General features: G+C 36.8%; 1 protein-coding gene across 1 annotated transcript in view; it reads right to left on the bottom strand.

The window, feature by feature from the left end:
- Nucleotides 1-15986, bottom strand: part of myo10l3 (myosin X, like 3) — a 92394-nt gene that overhangs the window by 8206 nt on the left and 68202 nt on the right. The window contains exons 21-34 of the mRNA XM_048193275.1: nucleotides 15733-15839; nucleotides 14320-14757; nucleotides 14158-14191; nucleotides 11835-12668; nucleotides 8098-8221; nucleotides 7740-7983; nucleotides 7499-7594; nucleotides 6917-7010; nucleotides 6783-6838; nucleotides 6220-6362; nucleotides 3740-3934; nucleotides 3470-3627; nucleotides 2627-2750; nucleotides 1117-1414 (exon numbers count right to left, since the gene is read on the bottom strand). Coding sequence (XP_048049232.1) covers nucleotides 1117-1414; nucleotides 2627-2750; nucleotides 3470-3627; nucleotides 3740-3934; nucleotides 6220-6362; nucleotides 6783-6838; nucleotides 6917-7010; nucleotides 7499-7594; nucleotides 7740-7983; nucleotides 8098-8221; nucleotides 11835-12668; nucleotides 14158-14191; nucleotides 14320-14757; nucleotides 15733-15839 — 2945 coding nt within the window. The remainder of the gene's footprint in view (nucleotides 1-1116; nucleotides 1415-2626; nucleotides 2751-3469; nucleotides 3628-3739; nucleotides 3935-6219; nucleotides 6363-6782; nucleotides 6839-6916; nucleotides 7011-7498; nucleotides 7595-7739; nucleotides 7984-8097; nucleotides 8222-11834; nucleotides 12669-14157; nucleotides 14192-14319; nucleotides 14758-15732; nucleotides 15840-15986) is intronic.

Here is a 15986-nt window from a genome sequence, read left to right on the forward strand (position 1 = left end):
AGTTGTATATCAGTCAAATATTGTCTTATCCTAACAAACCATACACCAATCAAAGCTTACTTATTCAGCTTTCAGATGATGTATAAATCTCAATTTCAAAAAATTGACCCTTATGACTGGTTTTGTGGTCCAGGGTCACAAATATTCTGTGGTCAGAATCAGTTTTGTTATTGTTAACTAAAAAACAAAAAAACAAACAGTAATTGAAATAAAGCTGAAATAAAATAAAACGTAAATATTATACTTTTAAAATATTCAGAAATGTTTCTTGAGCAGCAAATCAGCCTATTAGAATGATTTCTGAAGGATTATGTGATAATATTCATTTCTAACATGTCTAATTCATGTCTAATATTCAATATTAGACATTTTCTTGGAAACATCCTTTAAGCTGAAGAACTAAAATTACAACAACTAAAGCAGAAATAACATTAAAGCTGTGTAGAAATGTATTTAAAAAAGAAAATAATAAAAAAAAAGACAAAAGCACATAACAAAATTGCTAAAACTGAAACTGAAAATATAAATAAAAAAGCCATTTTCATAATATTTATAGCAAGTAGTGTACAGTGATGGAAACACACTGCCCTACAGCAAAATTTGGTAACACTTTATTTTACAGTGTACTTATTACACAGGTTATATGTTCTTACTGTAGTAATAACTATACCTTATGCATAATTACATGCAACTAACCCTAAACCAAACCCTTATCCTAACTCTAACCCTGTAGTAAGTACATGTACTGTAGTTAGTTATTATTACTCAGTACTTAAATGTATAATTTCACTGTAATACAGACACCTTAACCCAAAATTTTAATGTTGTATCCAAAATACGTCATTTACACAATTCATAAAGGATTTATCTGTCAGCATAAGACCACCCAAGACAAAGCCAGGATGGACTAAGTCATTGTTGTACTTTTGAGCGGATGCAATGAATTTGATTATTTTGGCTGAGGTACAAGGGCTTAGGCCAGGATATTTTTCCCACCATTTTCTCTATTTTCTTCTCACAGTGCACCAGAATCCCTCATATATATGTTAGAACACTACATTTAATAAAAAATGAAATCTATTATTTAACAGTATGAAAGTAGAGTAGCAACCATACCTTTTCAGGTGGAATCTGAGGTATCTGAGGATGCCACGGCTGGGCAGGAAGGTGCAGCTCATGCAGGTGAGCAGATGCCAGTGCGCGCGGTTGGCGGGGCTGTTGGGCTGAGGCACGTGATTGGTTTGTTTGATCAGCTGACAGTAGACTTCATCTCTGAGCGGCCGCAGATCTTGACATGTCTGTAAGATGCCTTGAATGATGGGCATTGGGTCTGAGACAGCTTCCATCTCTTGTAATGAGTTAAAGATCTTGACCGCCTCATCTTGCAGGCTGGTGTAGCCTTTCTCCTTTTGCACTGCAGGAAGTAGGACAGGAAGAGGAGACAGATGGAGAAAGAGACATAGACAAAGGGATTAAATCCATCATCCACCAATTTAAAAGTTCAAATGGTAAAAATGTGCGTCACTGAACAAATTAATCATCAGTGAACAATCCAACAATGAGGCCAAAATATATGAACCATGTGAACAGAAGAGTGTGGATTGAACGGAATATTTAAGGAATATCCCGGGTTCAATAAATGTTAAGATCTATAACAGCATAAGTGGCCTGTTGTCAATTCCCACAGAAAATTATTTTGTCTATCAGTTTGTAAAAGGGTATGAATGAATGAATGAATGATGCATTTATATAGCGCTTTCATATGTACTATGTACTAGGTATGCAATGATAAACGTTTTTTAAAACCATTTTAAACATTTTTCTAAATTCTTGGAAATTCTAAATTCTTTTATGACCTTCTAGACTAGATGGAATACTTGCAATTTATTTAATGAAAAAAAATAAAAATAAAAATCAATAAAAATTATTTTATTTAGCACTTTTTTTAAAATTTGTCATTTTAATATTTTAAAATTAATTGGTCACACTGTATAACATTTATTTTTATATATTAATGTAAGTATTTTAAGTGTGATCCCTGGAATGAGTTGACCCATCGACACATAATTGCTTTTACAAATTATTCCAGAATTAATAAACAGCAAAAATAAATAAATAAATAAATAAATAAATTCTGTGGTAATAAACAGCATGTCACAAATTGTATTAAAGCCAGAACATGAATTTAACAAAAGTAATAGTAACAATAGACATATTATTCTACAGTCTACAGAATAATTCTAAAATGATTTATATACTTTTATAGTATATAATAATTTTAGTTTTAAGTTATAGCAGTTTTAAAAATTTTTCTTAATATTTCTATATAGCTTTATTTTATTTTAGTTTTAGTAATTTTAGTACTTCAAATTTAAGTTAGTTGACAAGGCAATTTCATCTAATACTTATATTTTATTTGATTTCAATTACGAAAAACATTTTAACATTAAATTTGCATTTATACATTTTGCAGATGTGTTTATTAGTTTATGAGCTACAAGAATGTAGCTCAAACAGTAATAGTTTTAACAATAATCACACTGATTGTCTACATCTATAGACATTTAATAAATAGAAACAGTCTTATTTGACAGGAAACACAGGAATAGATCAAGGAGAGACTCACAGCTGACATTGACCTCTCCGTACGGCAGAGGCAGCAGCGGCGAGTGCAATGGGTGCTGCGTGTATCTCAGGATGGGGTTCCTCCAGTACATCTGCTCCACAGCCTCCACATTAAGACTGCTCTCCTGCACAACCATGAAAACAACAATGGCATTAGGGGTTTTCTATACTCATATAACACAATGTACTTCCACAGAACACTGCAGGTGGAAACACAGCACACAAAAGGGACAAAAGGTTTTTGAGCCTTGCCTTTTTTGCCATGCTTGATAAACTAGGTCATACTAGTCAAAGGTGATAGACCAGTTTAAGCTATGTTTTGGCGCATAAATTACCACCTCAACATAATTAACTACCTCAGGTTGACAGGTAGTAGTCCATCTAACCAGATGACATGTAAAACTAGTTATCAAGATTTGGTTTTATTTGGATTTCTAGCAGGATAAAGGTGCACTCAATTCCCCGCTCTGAAAATTTCTTTTTGAGCATCCACACCACTAGGTGTCAGTATGGCGTACAGCATATCATCAACCAAAATGACTTACAAATGAAAAGTACACCATTAACCATTCAAAATCACTCATCCTGCATAGATGTAGAACAAAAGCACTCAGAAATAATCAAACAAATACAGAATGAAGTTAGAAAAACAGGAGAAACAGTCTGAGTGAAGAGCACACAGAGCACTCATCCGTGTACCTCACTTAACACTACAGTTTTTGACCCTGAGGGATTGCCGGGGTTTGAGAGGCATCGGCTTCCACAACTGAAACATGATTGTTAATAAGATGAAAAACCTCACTCTACATGGAGAAATCAATGAGATATTTTAGGTTGAATGTACCTTAATATCTCGGATGAGTTGCTGGGTAGGTGTTTCTATGGGAACCTTGTTGTCGATGGCCACCTGAATGGCTGAAGCCCATCTCATGGCTTCGTTCAGTAGCTTGGTGTAGAGACGGTAAGAATGCTTTCTCCCATGGATTATTATATTCCAGTAACCTGTGGAGACCCGGAGGCATTGGAAATGGTCCAAAGAAAATTCAAAGAAATCTCTCTAGTTCTAATTTTCACACTCAGAAATCTTGTTCTCCTTAAAAATGTCTGGACTCACCTGTCTCCTTGTAGACTTTCTCATCAGGCTGAACAACCGAGCAAAGGCTGTTGAGCACCAGTGTTCCCAGTTTGGAGGCACTGCGCTCTGATGATTTATAATAATCCAGTGAGTTGTTGGTCAGAACAAACCAGCGTTTCTTCAGCTTGAGAGATGTGCTCTTCCCACTGGACTTCATCTCTTTATGGAGCCAACCTAATGGAAAATTTGAGGGAGGACAAAATTACAATCACTTAGAGAATGAAAAGAAAACGCTCTAAAAGATTAAAAGTGTGTATTTTAGTGACTATAAAATGGTGATTTAATGAATATTCAATAGTTATAAACAGGGCTTGACATTAACACCCGACAGCCCATTTTTTTGATATATGTCAATACAGAATTATCTGCAAAACTTTCAATACTCAACAGATACACGATAGCTCCGATTTCTCGCTCTCTCATCTCTCTGACAGTGCGTTGACACTCAAACCGCCTCCCTTTATTTACTCGTTTCATTTGCTCCGGATGAATATTGTTGGTGTTACAGTGCTAAAAATTAGGCATGGCAGTGGGTAAAAATAATTTTACTCATTTACGCAGATTTTGTTCTCACACCCAAAGTGCGCGCACATAAAGCTGCCTCACAGTAGCCTACTGTAACAGTATAATAGATCCATACGTCAGGTCTTAAAGTGACAGCAGGTTTATTAGGTGCCAAATTATGAGATAATATTAAAAATATCTATATGGCAGTTTTTCCCCATGATGTCAATGTCAAAATTGTGGCCAGTGAAAATGCTGTGTGGCTAGTAACTAGGAAAACCAATAGCCACTGTGGCTGGTGAGCAAAAAAAGTTAACGTCAAGCCCTGATTATAGATTAGTTTATCAACTCAAAAAGGGAAAATATGATGGTTGAACAGAGTTGACATTAATATTATTAGGTATTTTATTAATGTAACAACTGAAATCTACAGATCTACAGATATTTTAAATATATTACAAATATAGAGAAAATAAAGACAAAATGTAATTTTTGTTTAAACATGCATATTTGCAAATATACCAAAGAACAAAAAAATTAAAAAGTGGATTTTTGTCCGTAGTAACACATAGCAAAATTTGGCACCAGTGATTCATTGTTTACAGAATTTTTACACAAATGTACAGTATACACTACCATGATTTTTTTGTTTTTGTTTTTAAAGGTGCCATCGAATTTAAAATTGAATTTATCTCGACATAGTTGAATAACAAGAGTTCAGTACATGGAAAAGACATGCAGTGAGTCTCAAACTCCATTGTTTCCTCCTTCTTATGTAAATCTCATTTGTTTAAAAGACCTCCGAAGAACAGGCGAATCTCAACATAACACCGACTGTTATGTAACAGTCGGGGTGTACGCCCCCAATATTTGCATAATGCCAGCCCATGATCGAGGCATTAGACAAGGGCAGCCAGTATTAACGTCTGGATCTGTGCACAGCCGAATCATCAGACTAGGTAAGCAAGCAAGGACAACAGCGAAAAATGGCAGATGGAGCAATAATAACTGACATGATCCATGATATCATGATATTTTTAGTGATATTTGTAAATTGTCTTTCTAAATGTTTCGTTAGCATGTTGCTAATGTACTGTTAAATGTGGTTAAAGTTACCATCGTTTCTTACTGTATTCATGGAGACAAGAGCCGTCGCTATTTTCATTATTAAACACTTGCAGTCTGTATAATGCATAAACACAACTTCATTCTTTATAAATCTCTCCAACAGTGTAGCATTAGCCGTTAGCCACGGAGCACAGCCTCAAAATCATTCAGAATCAAATGTAAACATCCAAATAAATACTGTACTTACGCGATTAGACATGCTGCATGACGAACACTTTGTAAAGATCCATTTTGAGGGTTATATTAGCTGTGTGAACTTTGTTAATGCAGTGATAGAGTCGAGAGCTCTGGAGGAGGCGGAGAGCGCGCGATTTAAAGGGGCCGCAGCATGAATCGGCGCATTTCTAATTATGCCTCAAAATAGGCAGTTAAAAAAATTTATAAAAAAAAAAATCTATGGGGTATTTTGAGCTGCAACTTCACAGACACATTCAGGAGACACCTTAGACTTATATTACATCTTGTAAAAAACGTTCGATGGCACCTTTAAAAGCTGCATTTATTTGATCAAATAATATTTTTTGATCTTAATATTTTTTGGAAACCGTGATACATTTTTTTATTGAACCAAAAGTTCAAAAGAACAGCATTTATTTAAATAGTAAATACATTTTTAATGTTACAAAATAATTATTTTGATCCTTGCTGAATAAAAGTATCAATTTCTTTCTTTCAAAAATCTTACTGATCCCAAAGTTTTAAACAGTATTGTATGAAGGACACAAATGGCACTGTTTAGTCGAATGATTCATCATGACCTCAATAATGTATCAAGTACAGTGCTGTTTTGTAAATCTTTGTATCCTGTACAGACCGGTCTGACTCACCTCTCACTATGAACTCCTGGCCGTCTATTCTCGAGTCTCCTTTAGGCTTCTGCAGGAGGCCGATCCAGTGGTGCATTTCCTCTGGTGTGTCAGTGTTGCAATGGATCACGCGATTAGCGGTGATTATAACAAATGAGTTTGGCCTGAGGGAAAGAAATCTCATGAGTACAGCACTGTTCAACCGTTATATCATAAATACTATTTAAAACATAATGAAATGTTCAAAATTAATACATTAAATGCAGACAGTAAAATGAGGTCACACTTTATATTAGGTGTCTTAAACTACTATGTACTTACATAAAAAATTGTTAGGTTCACTTTTGCTGCTATTGAGGTGGATTACATGTAGGGACAGGTTTGGAGGTATGGTTACATTTAGGATTAAGGGGTAAGGGAAGGGTCAACAGAGTAATTATAAATGTAATTACATAAATTACAATACATAATAAGTGCATTGTATCAAATGCTTAATTTAAATGTTAATACATAGTTGTTAAAGACCCTAATATAAAATGGGACCGAAAATATTCTATTTCTGAATTAATGATATCATGCATTACCTGTCTGGATTGTCGGAAGCACATACGGAGTCGATAAGCCCAACATCCAGTGTTCCCTGAGGATAAAACATCATAAAAATGACTTTTTTTGATTTTAGCCAGTTGCTAAGAGTTAGATTAGTGTGGACACTCACAACTGCGTTCTTGGGGTTGGCCTGCTCGTGCTGCATCTGCAGAAGCTGTTCTGGAGTGGCACTGTGGACGCGGCTCAGGACGTTGAACCAGCCACTGCAACACAAACATGCAGACGGGAAGCATTAGACCATGGTAAGGTATTAGAGGACAATATGAAATGAGTTATATTGCACCACAAGGGGGCACGACAGATGAATATGAAAGTTAAAGGGACAGTTCACCCAAAAATGAAAATTATCTTCATTTACTCACCCTCATGTTGTTCCAAACCCGTATGAGTTTCTTTCTTCTATTGAACACAAAAGAAAATATTTTGAAGAATATTGGTAACCAGACAGTTGATGGTAGCCACTGACTTGCATAGTATTTTTTTCCATACTATGGAAGTCAATGGCTATCGCCAACTGTTTGATTACCAACATTCTTTAAAATATCCTCTTTTGTGTTCAACAGAAGATAGAAACTCATACAGGTGAGTAAATGATGACAGAATTTTCATTTTTGAGTGAACTATCCCTTTAACACACATTGAAGAAACTCTAAGGCACACTGGAATAAAATAATACAGATCTGAAATGTACCTAGCATCCTCGGGGGATTCTGCATAGATCTGGTAAGTCCTGTCCTCGGTCACAATATTCAGTGCATTCTCCTTCTCATGGTTGTCCACAATCTCCCTGCGTGAAACACCACAGACCGTCAGTCTATGAACATTAAACTTAGAAATGCAACAGTAGTGGCGGACACTAGGCAGACAGCCAGTCGCAGCAGTTGCATATCGTCTTTTACAGTGAACCCAACATCTAGGCACAGAGTTCTTACTTGGCAGCTCTGATGTCAATGGTTCCCTTCAGTTTCTCCTCACTGTCGTTTTCGAAATACATGAGTTTAGAGTCTCGAAGGACAAACCAGCGCATCTTCCAGTTCCTGCGGGACAGAGTGGACATCCCTCCACCTTTCTTATACAGCCAGCCTGATTTGAGAGAATCCTGCTTTGCCCTGAACCACATGAAGGTCTCGTCTTTCAAAACACACCAGCGCCTGCGCCACGGGATCATCAGCCCACCTTAAAGATGAAAAATAAGAAAGAGAACAATGAAATATTAATCTTTCACTTCAGTCTATCCATTAAAATGTTAAGTTTCGACATAAACAAAACAATAAGCAAGTAAACACTCACTTTTCATATACAGGTAGCTGTGGAAATAAGGAGGTCCACTTCCATTTAGTAGATGCACTCTACCATTTGACACCTCCTCATCTGTGTCCACATATCCATCGTTCTCATCATTGCTGTCAATGAACTGAGGGAAAAGCAAAAAAAAAAAGAGTGTGAATGTCAATAAAGAGCTTTCAAAAGTTTGTGGTCAGTTAAAAAAAAAAGAAAGAATTTAATACTTTTATTCAATTAATAAAAGTGACAGTAAAGGCATTTATAATATTACAAAATATTGCCAATAATAAGAAATGTTTCATATCAGAACGATTTCTGAAGGATCATGTGACACTGAAGACTGGAGTAATGATGCCGAAAATTCAGCTTTGCCATCACAGCAATAGATTACGTTTTAAAATATATTTTAAAATAAAAACATTCTATTAAATAGTAATAATATTTCACAACAGTAGTATTTTTGCTCAACTAAATGCAGCCTTGGTGAGCATGAGTGGCTTCTTTAAAAAACATTTGCATGTTTTTACTAAAATGGCTCTTCTTTACTCTGTAAACGAGCACTTTGTGTTTGCTGAGGTTGGACATCTGCATTTCACTAATCCTACTACTTAATACAAACAAAAAGAGCATGACATCAGTAAACATGCTCCCATTGTTAACTGTCATGTCAAGTTTCATATTACGCCCAAATATAACCCATATCAGGTTTCTGCGTTCAAATATTCTCTGAGAGTCAACAATCAAGCTGCTGCAGGACTGTGTTTAGAGCAGGTGTGACAGGCATTGGCTAATAGCCGCACATTCTGGGAATACCCTGAGGGACAAAGACTCAATATTTATCAAATCATATGCACCTGATCCCCCCTTACCCTGCTTTAGCAAATAAAACATGAGTAGCTACAAGAAATCCAGAGCAATAAAACATTTTGGAAGTGCAGATGCATTCATTATGGCATTATAGCAAGTTTAAAAGGCTAAAAAGAATTAGGGCAAACTGCTGCTGAGTGTTTCTGTTTTGCTCCAAGCAATACCAGATCTCACTAACCTGACACTGAACTGTATAAGCACAATGAAATGCATATTCCTTTCATGCCAAATGCCTTACAAGGAGTTCACATTTTTCAGTGACACTGCAACTGGAAGTCGCTCATTTTAAATTACAGGTGATGTGAGTGACAGTAACCGCTGAAGATGCCACAAAGATTAGCAAACTTTATGCAAATGTTTGGTGACTACTAATGGAAGTATAGATAGCAAAACTCACATGATGCACCACCTGAAACACCACAACCAACAACGGATGGGTCTGTAGGTCAACTAATTGTCCATACTGGTTAAGATCAATATTTTTTAACAGCAGTGCTTTAAAGAGGATGAATTAATAGATGTGAATTCTCCAAGAGCGTTGTGATGTGCTGACAATGTGATGAAACTGTAAACATGCAGAGATGTTGTCTCTGAAGTCATGCCTTTTAAAGCTGCGCCTGTATGGCAATCCAAGCAGTGACTTTGTAACAAAGTAGACAGACTCAACATCAAATTTCAAGAGAACTTTTTGACCTAATGTGAGCAATAATTCAGGTGTAATGCATAACGCATTGACTGTAAAAATGTTTTTATGTATTTTCTTATGCTACAGTAAAAACCTGTAAATTGGTTAACTAAGTTACCTTATCATATATGGTGAAAAACAATAAATGGCTTAATATTATACATTATATGTAATTTTACTGTAAAATGCTGTCAAATTTATGGTTTGGCAAGAAAAAACTATAAATTACCATATTAATTATGATGAGAAAAATGTAAAAGGACATTGAAGTCCTTGTGTGACATCACATATGACTACAATTTTTATAAATAGTTTTGTTTCTTCTTATTTTTGTTCTTGGTAACTAAATAACAGGAAATGAAACACAAAACACCCTCATGTATATTACATTAGGGAGTTTTTCATTACATTTTCTGTTATTTATTTAATGTTTTTTGCATTGTTTTACTGTCATGTGTGATACCCTGATGGTAACACACATAACAGTAAAATTATATCACTTGAAATATACGTAAATGAAGTATAATATAAATGAAATTTATAGTTATAAGTTATAAAATATACAAGTAGGAATATACCATCCCGTAACACCTAAAAAATTGTCACCGCATTTTTTACGCTGAATTTCAACTAAAGTTTTCTCTTTTTTTACCATAAATTTACAGATATTTTTACAGTGAAGGTCTCCATTGACCATTTTGTGATATAAATGTTTAAAATGAAGATTTTTTTTTTAATGTTAGCCATGAACAGCCCATATGAAACACATCTGATGTGGTCATGATTCTCAATCAGCCTAATTATACAAGACTTCCTTAAAGGGATAGTTCACCCAAAAATGAAAATTTGATGTTTATCTGCTTACCCCCAGCGCATCCAAGATGTAGGTGACTTTGTTTCTTCAGTAGAACACAAATGATGATTTTTAACTCCAACCGCTGCCATCTGTCAGTCAAATAATGCGAGTGGATGGGAACTTCTACTATAAGAGTAAATAAAACTTGCATAGACAAGTCCAAATTAAACTCAGTTTAAACACCACTATGTCCAACTGCGTTCAGCATTCGCTTAGTGAGGTCTGATCGCGCTCTGACAGCGGCAGTGATGTCTCGCGCATATACTTCAATGAGTGCTAGACATCACTGCCGCTGTCAGAGCGCAATCAGACCTCACTAACGAGTGCTGAACGCAGTTGGACATAGTGGTGTTTTAGAGATAAAAAATTATATAAATACTGTTCGGTTTCTCGCACAAACCGATCGTTTCGTGTCTTAGGACATCATTGTGTCGTCACGAGCCGCTGAGTTTAATTTGGACTTGTCTATGCAAGTTTTATTTACTCTTATAGTAGAAGTTCCCATCCACTCCCATTATTTGACTGACAGACGGCAACGGTTGGAGTTAAAAATCATCATTTGTGTTCTACCGAAGAAACAAAGTCACCTACATATTGGATGCGCTGGGGGTAAGCAGATAAACATCAAATTTTCATTTTTGGGTGAACTATCCCTTTAAGATCAACTAGTCAACTAGTTGTTCAGACAACCCATTAACTAGTTAGTTTACCAAAACATTTAATCATTTAAATCACCATCGTGCCATTCCAAACCTGTATGACTTACTTTCTTCTATGGAACATAAAAGAAGATATTTTGAAAAATACTGGTAACTAAACAGTTTTGGTTCCCATTGACTTATATTGTATGGACAAAAAATAGCATGGAAGTCAATGGGAACCAAAACTGCTTGGTTACCAACATTCTTCAAAATATCTTCTTTTATGTTCAACAGAAAAAAGGAATTCGGTAACACTTTCTTATGGGGAACACATATTCACTATTAACTATGACTTTTGCCTCAATAAAGTCTTAATTTACTTCTTATTAATAGTTAGTAAGGTAGTTGTAGCATTTAAGTTTAGGTATGGGGGTAGGATTATGGGATGTAGAATATGGTCATGCAGAATAAGACATTAATATGTGCTTTATAAGTATTGATAAACAGCCAGTATGCAGGCTAATAAGCAACTCATTAAAAGTGAGAATTGTTCCCCATACAAAAGTGTTACCAGGAATTCATACAGCTTTGGAACGACATGACGGTGATTAAATTATGACAGAATTTTCATTTTTGAGAGGGCTATCCCTTTAAAATCCGGTTTCCTGTCAAAGTGTGAAAAGAGTGAACTCACTGAGTCAGAGCTTCCCCTAAAGGAGTCCGTGCTGTTGTAGGTACAGGAAGATCTGTGTAGCACTTCCTCATCAGTGAGGTGGCCATCATTCATACTTCCTGCATCCCCACAACTTCCCAACGCCTCCTCAAACTCCTCTTGGTCATAGTCTGACTCTGTGTCGGGCAAAATACTGAAGCTGGTTTCCTCCACCGGCAGCACAATCTCTGTTATCATCTTCCTGGAGTTTTTATACATCACTCCATAGTCTTCTTTTGTTGGTACTGGTACAGGTGGAGGAGGGGGTGGAGTTGAAGGTGGAGGTGGGATGTCTGAGAGTCTGTTTTGTTTGATAGAGGAATTGGATTTCGGCCGCTCCATCCGTGCAGGTAAGGAACTGGCCACAAGACCTTCGGCAAAAGCGGGCGGTGGAGGCGGAAGACTGGAGAGAATCTCTTTGTCCAGAGGCACGGCAGCTGGGGGAGGGAAGTCACGGAGGGGGATACACTCGTCTTCCGCGTGGAAGCCTTCGTCCACCTCCTCCTCGGCCAGAGGCGCGGTGGTCTCAGAAGGGTCGTGAAGGTTCTCCTCACTGGAGAGCGACTGTTCCAAGCCTCCAAAGTCCAGCATCTCCAGGAACTCCGTAGCCACTCGTGAAGCCTCTTTCTCCAGGCGGTAGATCTCGGCGTCCCTCTTCTGGCGCAGCTCGTCTCTGGAGCCGTCGTTTAGCAAGGACACCCCTTCGTCTCTCTGTCTCTGCAGTCGCTCAATCTCTCGCTCCAACCGCAGAATCTCCTCCATCTGACGACTCTCCTCTTCAGATGAGTACTGGCACAGGCCGTGGGACACGTCCTTCTGGAATATGGTAGAGGGATAGTGAGGATGCATGTCAATAATACACAGTTCATTTTGTCAATTTAAGCATTTTTATTCCATGGTACTCTTTTAAGTATTATGTAAACATCACGGTACATGAATAAAGCCCCGTTAACACCACAGGAACTTTCCCCAGGAACTAGGAACTTTGGGGTGGTACTTGGTGTGTTTCGACCACAGGAACCAGGGTCTAAATAAAGTTTTGAGTAAAAATTCTCCCATCAAAACATCCCTGCTCACGAGGTAGTACTTTTTCATAGTTCAGGAAATTTCGGGGGTTGGAATTGGGCGCTGAAAACGCTGATTGGTTGAGTTCACACAGCATTTTGATTGGTTGACTCCTGACTCCAGTCTGTTGTGGTGCGTGCAGTAAGAGTTGTTTGCTATTCGAATCAAAATTGGAGTTTAAAAATATGACCGATGGACCTGCAACGAGCTTCAAAGAAAGTCGCACACAGTCCTACGTCATCAGACTTATCTTCATGGTACTTTAGACTACTATGGAAACGCAGACAGCAACAGGTCTGGGGGGAAAAAAGTTCCTGGGATAAATTTTTCCCCGGTAATTTCAGTGGAAATGAGGCTTATGTTAATCATTCACGTATATGGGCCAATGACATATACGAGTTTTCATGATAAGCTATAAAAATAGTTTAAAAAAAGTTTGAAAAACTTCTAAACAATTTCAAGAAAAGTCTAAATTTAATGACTAAAATGGCATGTGACTGTCATGTATAAAATAATATTTTTTCCTTAAATGTTACATGTTGGTGTAGACATTTATTATTTTCAAAATGTTTTTAAATGTATTTTTCAAAAAAAAATACAAACATAAAAGTGTTTTTTAATGAATAATCTGTTTAATCCATAAATATCATTATGTTTTTTGGGAGTTGCACCACGTGATTTTTTACAACCAGAACTAACCTCACAAATGTCCTAAAAATGTCACATTATCTGATATTTTAAGAGGCTTACTGACAGCGACACACAATCATGAGGGTCTGCAGGGATCCTCACTTTATCATCAAATTTTAATATATATCTTTTTAATGTTTTTCTGTATGTTGGTTGCACCATATGGCTTGATTTGGTGGAAAATTTCTTTTTTTTAAATAATATTTGTATACATATGGTGTTAAATATAATATAATATAATATAATATAATATAATATAATATAATATAATATAATATAATATAATATAATATAATATAATATTATTATATTATTATAAGCAGTGAAGCATTTTTGTTAAACTATGGTTACAACCTACTTAAGGATTTTTAAGAGGATTTTTGACCCAAATAGCACAGTACCATGGCATTACCCTGATTGTACTACGGTTTTGCCAAAGACTTTCTGTAAGTGAAGACAGAGAATTAGGACAATACAAGAGATATATCCTTTCCAGATTAGAAATCTCTCTCAAAAGAATACAAAATCAAATCCAATAAAAAAATAATACCTTGTGGTTGTGATGATTTTTCTCCACTAAACTCCTAATATGAGAAAAAAAACACGAGAATATCCTTTTAGACAGAACAGATTAAGAGCACAATCCAGCAGCCAACACAGATTTTGGTTGACCCAAATTGAAAGTCAAACATTTGCCCAGAATGTGTTTTACCTGCTGTGCCCTGCCTCTCTATCCTCCAGTATCTGTTTGCTCTTGAGCTCTTCCTGCCTCCTGCTCAACTCTTCCTCTTCCTGCTGTATCCGTAAAGCCTCCTCTTTCCTTCTCTGCTCCTCTTCTTGAAGCCTCTGTCTCTCCTCCTCCTCCTCTCTCTTCCTTTCCTCCTCTAGTCTTCGTCTCTCTTCCTCAAGTCTCCTCAACTCCTCTTGACGTCTTCTCTCTTCTTCCTCTCTTCTTATTCTCTCCTCCTCTTCTCTCCTCTGCTTTTCCTCCAAGAGCTGGCGGTAGAGTTGCCGGGCGTTCTGTCCGCGGAGGTGTTTCTGGAGGACCACGGCAGCGGAGCGGAAACGCAGGAAGGCTTGTCTCCAGAAGTGAGCGCGGTAGTTCTTTTGGATTGTGATGGTGCTGTTCCGGACTTTTTTATAGTGTTTTCTGCGAGAAGAATAATTACAACATTAGAGAGCGAACCCTCAAGGCTTTTCATTAATGATTAGTTTACAGGGATATTATAGTAATTATGAGTATATTATAGCAATTACTCAATATAATAAACAACTCTGTCATTAATGCATGAGTAACTCATTTAAAAAGCAATTAACCACTCAATAAAAATATTCAGTTTCAATCACAAATATGAGAGACGGTCATTAATATAAAACACTCTGGCTAGTTAGTTAAAAGATCTGTGTTTGATCTGTGCCACAATTCTCATACATTTAGACCAGGCCACACAAATCAAAAAATCTAACATGCAATGCTGGACTGAAAGTATTTTGACGTCTGTCATGTTTGATTTACTATGGTATCAGAGTAAAGGATCAATGGGGTTCTATGTAGAACCCAAGGGTTCTTGACTCAATTTTATAGATCCCTTTATGCCAAAAAGGTTCTTTATAAGGAGAAATGTCTTAAATGATTGCATAATACTTTCATGTTTAACAGGTTATTTGAATGTTTTCTATGGATAACGTACAGTAAACCATGTACAGTAAACCAACATAAAATCATGCTAACAGCGCTCAAAACTGGCAAAAAAAAAAAAAACCTGACTGATTTATGAATAAACAGCATGTAAATGTATTCACCTGTGTGTGTAGTGCTTATTGTTCAGTATTTGCAGTGAAAAGATACTCTTGATGACTTTTCATGGTATAAACCTCATTTGCTTCCCTGCACTTTCATAATGAATCTAATCCACTTGATTTTGCTCTCAATACACTGATTCACACAGCTCTGGTAAATCATTGCGTGATGCAACTTTCAACTCATTCACAGATTCGATTATGGCAATCCATCCACTCAACTCAATAAAAAGTAACTGAAGTCACAACGACAGTCTTTGGTAACTCACCCGAGCCCATTTAACAAAGCGTGTTTATACACAAACACACACAAAGCTGCACTAACCTTGCCACATAACTTAGTATGTGGGCCCGAATCACCATACCAGCCGCTGTGCGCACCTCCTCTCTTTCCTTCTCCAGCCTCTGCTCCAGAGCTTCCTTCAGGAACACCTGCAAGGCACCAAAGAAGAAAGACAAGGAGAGGGAGAGGGAAGAGGGTAGGTTTAGGTAAACCGATTGTTAACTCTCTCCAGACGGTGTGAGCACGTCTCCAAGTGTGCTCAGCAGGCTACAGGCTACAGGGAGCTGAGCTGTGGA

The sequence above is a fragment of the Megalobrama amblycephala genome, linkage group LG6 (assembly GCF_018812025.1).
Source record: "Megalobrama amblycephala isolate DHTTF-2021 linkage group LG6, ASM1881202v1, whole genome shotgun sequence".
NCBI lineage: Eukaryota > Metazoa > Chordata > Actinopteri > Cypriniformes > Xenocyprididae > Megalobrama > Megalobrama amblycephala.